The sequence below is a fragment of the Amphiprion ocellaris genome, chromosome 7 (genome assembly GCF_022539595.1).
Source record: "Amphiprion ocellaris isolate individual 3 ecotype Okinawa chromosome 7, ASM2253959v1, whole genome shotgun sequence".
Lineage (NCBI taxonomy): Eukaryota > Metazoa > Chordata > Actinopteri > Pomacentridae > Amphiprion > Amphiprion ocellaris.
Genome location: NC_072772.1, coordinates 30,884,042 through 30,893,020, shown reverse-complemented (window position 1 = coordinate 30,893,020; position 8,979 = coordinate 30,884,042). Strand labels below are relative to the sequence as shown.

General features: G+C 37.5%; 1 protein-coding gene across 9 annotated transcripts in view; it reads right to left on the bottom strand.

Annotated features, from left to right (window-relative positions):
- Positions 1 to 5,000: 5,000 nt before the first annotated feature.
- nectin1b (nectin cell adhesion molecule 1b) overlaps positions 5,001 to 8,979 on the bottom strand; it is a 156,236-nt gene continuing 152,257 nt past the window's right edge. For 4 of the 9 annotated variants that reach the window (XM_055012429.1, XM_055012430.1, XM_035952909.2 and 1 more), the window contains one exon: positions 5,001 to 7,781. In XM_055012429.1, coding sequence (XP_054868404.1) covers positions 7,524 to 7,781 — 258 coding nt within the window. In that variant the 3' untranslated portion in view covers positions 5,001 to 7,523. The remainder of the gene's footprint in view (positions 7,782 to 8,979) is intronic. The other 5 variants (XM_055012431.1, XM_055012434.1, XM_055012436.1 and 2 more) reach the window with 2 other exon arrangements.

Below are 8,979 nucleotides of genomic sequence, written 5' to 3'. Positions count from 1 at the left end.
TGGCCGCTAGATGTTAGCTCCAACTTGCTCCAAATGACTCCTTTTCCAAAAGTATCACTTACTAAGTCAGTCTTTTTTTTTTTTTCAATAAGTCATTATGGTCTCAGTTGCTAAATTTGAGCGCTCTAATAATGCTTTGTAAATTATTGCTCTGTTAATAAGATTTGAAGGCTTACAGAGGCTTTGATGTCTACCAGTGGCTGTTGATTGACAGTAGTGACTGACAGCTTGCTCGCCTGCTGTTTTCCCCGAGCTCCGGAAATCACCTTGTCCCAGAATCTGGAGCATCAGTTTAAAGAATGAACTGGATTTTTCTGTAGATGTGCAATTCTAAAGTATTTGTAGCAGAGGTGGAAGAAGTATTTCATTCTTTACTTAAGTACAAGAACCAATATCACAATGTAAATATACAAGTCCTGCATGAAAAATCCTACTTAAGTAAATGTACATAACTATCAATAACAAAATTTAGTTAAAGTGATCCCCATGTGACTGATATATTATTGTATGTGACATAATTAGATTAATAATACTGAAGCATCAATGTGTAAACAGCATGTAACTGTTGCAGCAACTGGAGGTGGAGCTACTTTCAATTTACATTCAGGGATCCCAGATAAATCTGGGATTGCATGAGATCATCAATGTAAGACAAAATAAGTTTAAAAAAAAAAAAAAAAAAAAAAGTTCTGATGCACAAATCTATTTCAGTTTTAGACTTTTTCAATTATCTTTTATTTCTGGCAAGATATTGGGCCCATTTTTTAACTGAAATAAAACCACCTGAGAGTTTCAGATAGGAAAATGATTGTTTGCTGGAGCTGTTACTAACTCATAAAAATCTGAAACTATAACTAGAAGTGGCTTTTTAGAAGATTTCGAAAGCCAAAAACAGACGGAAACCACTGCATTAATCTTTAGCATTAGGCTGTATTTTGAAGCTTGCTATGTTATTGAGCATGTGAAATCTAGAGCTTATAAGTAGCTAAAGCTGTCAGATAGATATAGTGGAGTAAACAGTACAATATTTCCCTCTGAAATGTTATAGAGTGGAGGTATAAAGTAGCAATTACCTCAAAACTACATTTAAGCACAATACTTGAGTAAATGTACTTGTTTCCTTCCAACACTAGTTGGCGTTTAAGGAGTTAAACAAACAAGACCCTCACAGGATTCTGTCAGGCAATGTTTTGTTAGTTTATTGCCTGCATCTTAATAGGATACCAGCCATATTCATAAAGGTACTACCGATCAGTTTTCACAGGAAGGTGACTGATGTTTGCCTTGGTCTGAGGTTGTTAAAGTTCTTTTGGAAACTTTGGAAGTCCCAGGATCAAACCTAAAAACAAAGAAGCAAGCATAAGCTGCAGATTTGGGTTTTCAACCCAGCTGTGATACAAACCAACAAGTTTGTGACCGCTTTACATCGCAGACACTGATCGGCTTGTCAATCTCACACTGGATTTTAATTTTCCTTGATAATAACACCTCGAGTTGCTTGAACTTCTTCATTTGGGGCATCAAAAAACCAGCTGGGTTCAGACTCAGAAGTGGTGATTCTCATCCCAACTATGTCCAGTGTATGCTGAAGGCCATGGTGTGCTGATGTCAATAGAACCACATCATCTGCAAAGGGTCAAGAAGCATTTTGACATCTCCAAACCAGACACCGTTGTCTCCATGAAAATCACCAGCAGAATGAAAGTTGAATCTGATTTCTAAAGTTTTGGAACTTCAACCATCAAAACTCATATATCTACTACATACTACATTCTACTATACTTGGAGTTTTTTCTAGAGGCTGGTTGTTTAAATATATGTTCACCTGAGCTGATGGGAAACTCTATACAGCAGTGCCTTAAACAATGAAACAAGGGCACAGTCCTGTGACGAAACAATGTACGAAGGTCCAGCTATCACATTTAGTCTATGAAAACAGAATAAAATTTCATATTAGTTATAAGACAAAGTAGTGCTGAATCATTCAATATTATTATTTTTTTCACTTTACCAGCAGCTTTTACAATGCTCCATAAAAGCATTGACTAAGAGAAAACATTTTGAAATTCTTTATCACTCTTTATGTGGTGGCTCTTTAGTGGCTCAGTTATGAAGGACATTCTTAAATGTGTGGACATAATAATTCCTTGTTAGTAAGAAAATGAAGTGGCAAGAGCAGGGCTGGAAAAATAACTGCAGCGTATGAAGGCTAAATTACTCCCTTAAACACACTATTTAATTACAGTAATGTGCACAATAAATGACATGCTGTTTCTGGCCACCTACAACCACCGTTAGAACAAAGAAGCCTCATCAGTCAGTGACTCAGTCGACTCAATCTCTTCACAAAGAAACACTGAATTGAGATTTCGGTGATAAGGCCACAGTCTGGACTCAGTGAGACTTTTTTTTGGCTTACATGCTACAGAAAAGCTGTAAAACCATCAAGAAATAATCAGATACTACATTGATTTATCACAGACTGCAGCAGTGGGTCCAAAAGCCACCGCTGCTCTCATCAAGAACCGTAAATATCATTCTAATCCCATTTATGTGCAGTCAATCAGCTCAGCAAGGGAGATGCTTGTAACAATTCATCATGGGTACCAAAGCAGAGAGTTTCCTCTTTTTGTAAAACCAGCTTTCAGTCCACTGACAATACAACATTCTGCAACTTCTGTGAGAAAATGTTTAAATCCAAATGGAACCAAACAGCTCAAATTGAGAAAATTAGGAGGCCTGTTTGGAGTGTGAGTGTTGCTCAGGAAAAAACCCTTAGTCTGTGCAACTGGTGTTTGTGGCAAAAAGAGAAATATTTCTGTGCTTGAAGTCTTTGTCATGCAGGTCTGACTCCATCCAGTTCTGCTCCTGCGGCTTCGCTGTGGGCTACAGGCTCTCTGGCAGCCAAACTAGATCTCCTCTGGCTATGGCCAACAACTGGGTCCGGCTGATTACGCTGTTAGAGTAATGACTGGAAACACTATGGACTAGATAGGAAGTCTTTATGAGCTAAATTTGTGCGAAAACATTGTTGCATCATTATTTAGAAACAGGAAGAGCTCTCATCAGCATATCTAACGTATCTTTATTTGAAAGTGAATGCTGGGTGGTTGGTTTTTAATTCTGGTTTGTGCATATTTATCCATTCATCCACCATTTTTCTTTTACTTATCTATGGTCAGATCAGGGTGACAGCCGGCTAAGCAGGGCTTTCCAAACATCCCTCTCCTCAGCAATGTTTTCCACCTCCTTCAAGTCATTCCCACCCCTGACAGGACACAAAATCCCTCCAGTGAATGTACCAAGGAGTTTTCTCCAAGTTGCCCAGAAAATGTCCAAAGGAAGGCAGCCTGGAGGCATCATAATCAGATGCCCAAAACACCTCTGCTGGCTCTTTTCGATTTCAAGGAGTAGAAACTCAACTCTCACCGGGTGACTGAGCTCATGGCTGAGCGTAGCCACCCAGAGCTCATGTCCATAAGTGAAGGTTAGACCGTAGATCAGCTGGTAAATCTCTTCACCGCTATGGCATTACTGCTGATGCTGCCACAATCCGTCTGTCCATTTCATGCTCAATTATCACTCCTGAATCGCATCCCAAGATACTTAAATTCCTTCGCTTGAGGCAGCAACTCCCCAAAAAACCCAGAGGACCAATCAACTGGTTTCTGGTAAAGAACCACAGCCTCAGACTTGAAGACTCTCATTCCAGCCGCTTCACACTCAGCTGCAAACCACCCCAGTGACACTGAAAGTTATGGCCTGATAAAGCCAACAGAAGCATGTCATCTGCAAAAAGTAGAGATGCTTTGAGGTTTTCAAACCAGACACCTTCCTGTTAACAGTGGTATAGTCACTTGTCAAAGGTATCACTTGTAGTGGACATACAGAATAATCACAAATATTACAGTTCTCCTAGCTTTTCTCTTTCACTGGTTGTATTGGATTATTGCTTTCATTTCCCAACTTGCTAATACTGCTCTTAGCCACCTTTCCCCCCCAAATGCTACTTTGTGAGTTCCAAATTGCAGACAAAGTCATTGACTTGCTAGTGACCATTGAGGAGCATTTATCAGCTGAAGCTGGTTTATTCATCTCAAATCATTAGATGCCTCATCAGAACCTATTGATAATTAAAATGGTATCTATGGAATTTTAGATTGATATACAGAGTACTTTCAGAAATATATTTTTTAAATATTTGTCCATCACTCCACTCCCAGCAAATTCCCCCTTTTTTTCTTTTTTTTTTTGTGCACATTAACATTTGAGGCTATGTTTGGATGATAATATCTCTGGAACTATTAAAGATAAAATCCTGAATTGACTGAAATCACTATTACTTCCCATTAGGTCATTGATTCAGAATCTCCAATATTGAACAAATAGATCAAATACTCTCTGATAATGGCTGAGTTACAAAATGAAAGAAGATGCCATTTAAAGTCCTATCTTTGAGCACTTTGAGTGATTTTTTTCTGAACCATATGTTGTTGTTTGTCACAATACTACAAAACAAAAAAAAGTACAAGGTACAAAAATAGCTTTTTCTGAACTTTAAAAACTGTTTAAGTGGTCATGTTGTACCACATAAATAAAAATAGACAGCCTAATCCAAATAGAGTTTTGGAGTTTCAAAACTTTAAGATTTTAGTGCCCAATAGTTTCTGAGATGTCATCCAGACATAGCCTCAAAAAGGTCAAAGGGGAATTTTAAAATATAAAATTTTGATATATCAAGCTAAAATTTCACATGTATCTTTGTATATATTTCTATTTTAAAAATGTCAGGCAAGTCAGAGATGATTGGACAGAAGTAGTTTTAAATTTTTTTAAACAATTGTGGACTTTCACAGGTCCATATTTGCTAGCATGTGTTAACTTTTTAGGTACTATTTTAATGTTTTTATCTCATTTTGCTTGTTTGTTTAAAGCGTGAGACAAACACAAATGCCTTGTGCCGGCAATCGGGACAACAGAATAACAACTACAGCACAACGGGTAGTTTGTGAAGTTTAATGTTAAACTGCATGACTTGTTTTTTTTCACACATCAGTTACACTGTTAATATTTACATCAAACATAACTAAAAAAAAAAAACTAAAAAAACTAAAACAAAGAAACAAAAACAGGTTAGACAGTTTCACATTGTTTCAATATTTCATCCTGGGCAACAACAACAAAAAAAAAGGTCATAACCCTATTTATGTTTTCGGGTATTTTCCTTCCACAAATGTGCAATAAATGTCAACAGAAATGTGCTGTATATATATGTATATGGTAAAAAAATAAAAACTAAATGTTACAGTCTTACAAAACACCAAACAAAAGGTCGAGGGTGGAAACAAACATGGCAAATAATTTCAGGACATTTTAAAATGAATACAGTTAAAAAAAAAAAAAAAATTATACATGTAAATGCCAATTTTAGCATATTCTTCAGCAAGTCATAGCACTTACACATAATAATAATAATAATAATAATAATAATAATAATAATAATAATAATAATAATAATAATAATAATAACAAGAAGAAGAAGAAGAAGAAGAAGAAGGATGAAAAGGAAGGATTTTGTGAATAGCAAATGTGTCACAAAAAGACAAAGATGTGTTTCAGTGTTTTTTTTTCACACAGCAGGTACAGCAATAACAAACTCCTTCAGTGGTTCAAACCAGAGACCACTATTTAAACTAAATGCTAGCACACATATCGAGCCATTGCAAGACAACAAGGTGAGCACAGGAGAAAGTCTCACAAGTTTTACTCTATCCCATTAACCACCATTAAGAGTAAACACTAAATTACCTTCAACACCTCAAGGATTTATTTTTATTTTTTCACATCGAGCACAAACACAAGTATTTTCTTTTCTTTAATTGTTTTTTTTTTCCCCAAACGTATGTCTGACATGGCAAAAAATGTGAACTTCCAGTTTATACAAATTTGCTGTGTCTAGAGGGCTTTGTGTGTGGGAGGCAGTATCTAGAAATTGGCTCGTCAAGCGTAGTAGCTTATGTATGGTCTGAAAATGAACAGTCAGTGTAAAATGGACTGTGAGAATAAGTGGACTAAGCTATCGTATATAACTAAGCATTCTCTAAAAAAATACAGTAGCGAGCTTTTCTCTTCAGTTCTGTTTCTTTGACTGATTCGAAACTCTTCAGGCTATATTAGTACAAATCATGTTCAAAAAATATTTAAATATGTTAAATGTGTGGGCTGTCCTTGAAAAAGCCTTTCCCTTTAGCAACTTAAAAACTAGTTGTGTTTTTTTGTTTGTTTGTTTTTTCCCAGGACAACCCCAAGTATGTGATTGTCTTCACCTTATTACACCTGCATTAAGGAAAAACTCCTGTTCAGCTGATAACTCTGCGCAAAACACAAAGGACCCACGGAGTAATGAACCTCAACCTCAACTTTCATGTAAAGATATGGAAAATACAGCATATGGTAAAGCGATAATGTAAACTGGGAAAGTGTAGCACATCGCCAATCAACTGTGGTTTATTTCCCATCAAACAAGATAGTTTTAATGTAAACGCTGGCATGAAAGCAAAAATGGACAAAAAACTGAAAGAAACTATGTCTTTGGCAACTACTGGTAGATAACAATAATAACAAAAATAACAAAAAAAAACTGAATGACTGGATAATAAAACATGGAGAATGAGAGAGAAAGAAAAAAGTAGATACTGTTGGATCTCAAGCCCTTTGTTTTTCTTCTTAGCTAATGAGGATAAAATTCTCCTCTAATAGTCCAAAATAGCTGGTCAAACTTCATAACAGCAAAGCTATTATGGAAGTTAATGAGGGGATTCAGTTGAAAGGCTGCCAATTCACATCTTCACATAACAACCCTGTCATTAACTGTCATTAAAGGGGTAGTCCATGTCATTAAAGATTGATAATTAGTTTTACAAATCAAATGGCATTACTTTTTTCTTTTTTTTCACCTGAAAACCCTGATCACACATACAGTATAGTATATGACTTTCCAAGAAGCAAGCAATATGATTGACAGACGAAAAAACAGAAAAAAACAACAAAAAATCAAAAAAATAAAAGCACGTCGCTAGAAAAGGTCACTACCACTGTGGGAAATGTAAAAAAAAAAAAAGAGATAGAGAGAGAGAGAGAATAGAAAGAAAACTAGGAAAGAAAAATAACATCTTGAGTGATACAATGGCATATTCTGTACACAATTAGACGGTTGGCGAAAAAGCAAAAATAGCGAGGAAGAGATTTAAACGGGATGAACGAGTGAGGGGGTGAAGGGTGGAGGAAGATGGTGGTGGCTACGCTAACATCACGAGGTGTCGGGGGTCCTAACAGCTTGAGTGGAGCAAGCAGCAGCACACTATACACAATGGGGGGGGGTATGAGGGATGCTTTTATTTTGGCGGGGGGTAGCCTATAGAATAAACAGAAGCGAGGTATGGGTGGGGCGGATGCACATCTCTTCGGAGGAGCTTTTGAAAAGCATTTGTGGCACTATCGCCTTTGCCAAGATAAGTGGCATGTCACACGGATTGCTCCTTGGGGAAGGTGTAGGGGGCTCGTGGGCCGTGGGCGGGGAAGCTCGTGTTGGAGTACATGGGCTCGCCACCGCCGCTTCCGCTGCCAGGTGGGTGCTGGGGGTAGGGGTGCTGGGGCAGGAAGGTGACAGGAGGGTAGGCCGGGGCGGGCTGGGACTCGGGGAAGGGTTCCATGTTGCAGACGCGCTGGTAGCTCATGTATTCGGCCGGGTTCAACAGCTCTTCTGGATGCCTCCCAGAGTCCTGCGAGGAGAAGAAAAACACAGCAGGGTCACAGAGCTTCCCTCCAGTGATTAGTTCAGTACAGCAGAGCGTGTGTTTCTGACAGCTTCACTCATAAACGTCCTCCAGAATTTCAACACTCATTTTTCATGCATATGCTCCTTTTCGCTAAGAGATCAGGACGCCAGAAGGGTCGGATTAACTAATATCTGTTTGTACAAATTGTGCGAGTTATATATAACCCATTTTTAATTTTATGCTACTCTAAAGCCATATTGTAAGATAAGTTCATTAAAGCACCAGATGTGGCATTAAATAAGCCATATGTGCATAACTACCCCTTTAACTCTTTACACTGAGGGCCCCTATTTTCATGAGCAGGAAGGATGCAGATGGTGCAAACTTTTTGCACAAGACAAAAAAAAAGGTGTTTGGTTTGGAGCTGGTGGCACTTATCATGGATTAGACCTTAGTCTGGATTTGAATGTGGATGTTACAACTAACTTTGTTACTTTCATCAGTTGTTGTTTTGTTTCAGGAGATTAAAATTCTTGCATTTAGCTGGCAGTTGTATTTGGTTACACTTACGTCCTCACAATAACTGGAGATATTTAACCATCACGTGACCCAAACTTATGCAGAAATGATTTTTAATAACTCTTTTTGCATTGATCATGATTTTTTTTTTCTGTTCAGTAATGTTGCAATGTGAATAATTATGGTTTTTTTTATGCAAAATGAAACTCACCTCCGTTGATTAAGCAGTTTTTTTAATCATCACTGTGGACATTAAGTATCTTCCTCAAGGCTTCTGCAGCAGTAAATTTTGCTTCTTTAAGTCAGTTAGCCATGCAAAACGTTAAAGTATAGAGCATAGAAGTGGAACTTTACAATAAAATCAAAGCCTTTAAGGTTAGAAAATACATATTTTTTCATAAATGACCAAAGCACCTATAAATATACCGCTGGGGTCATGAACGGCCCCATCTGGTTACTAAAAGTGGCACAGAGATTAAAATTACTTTGATAAAGTTGGGTTGTCTCCAGAAACAGGTTTTAAAAAGGTCAGAATCTATGCAGAACAGGCTAGGCTACCTAGCAGCGATCAAGTATCCACCTCCAATTCCAGTGATGCAAACTCCAGAACATGTTTTCTTTTACATTCTGGTAAATACACACATCTCTGTCTTATTGTTAAATGTAAAATAAGCCTGTTGGC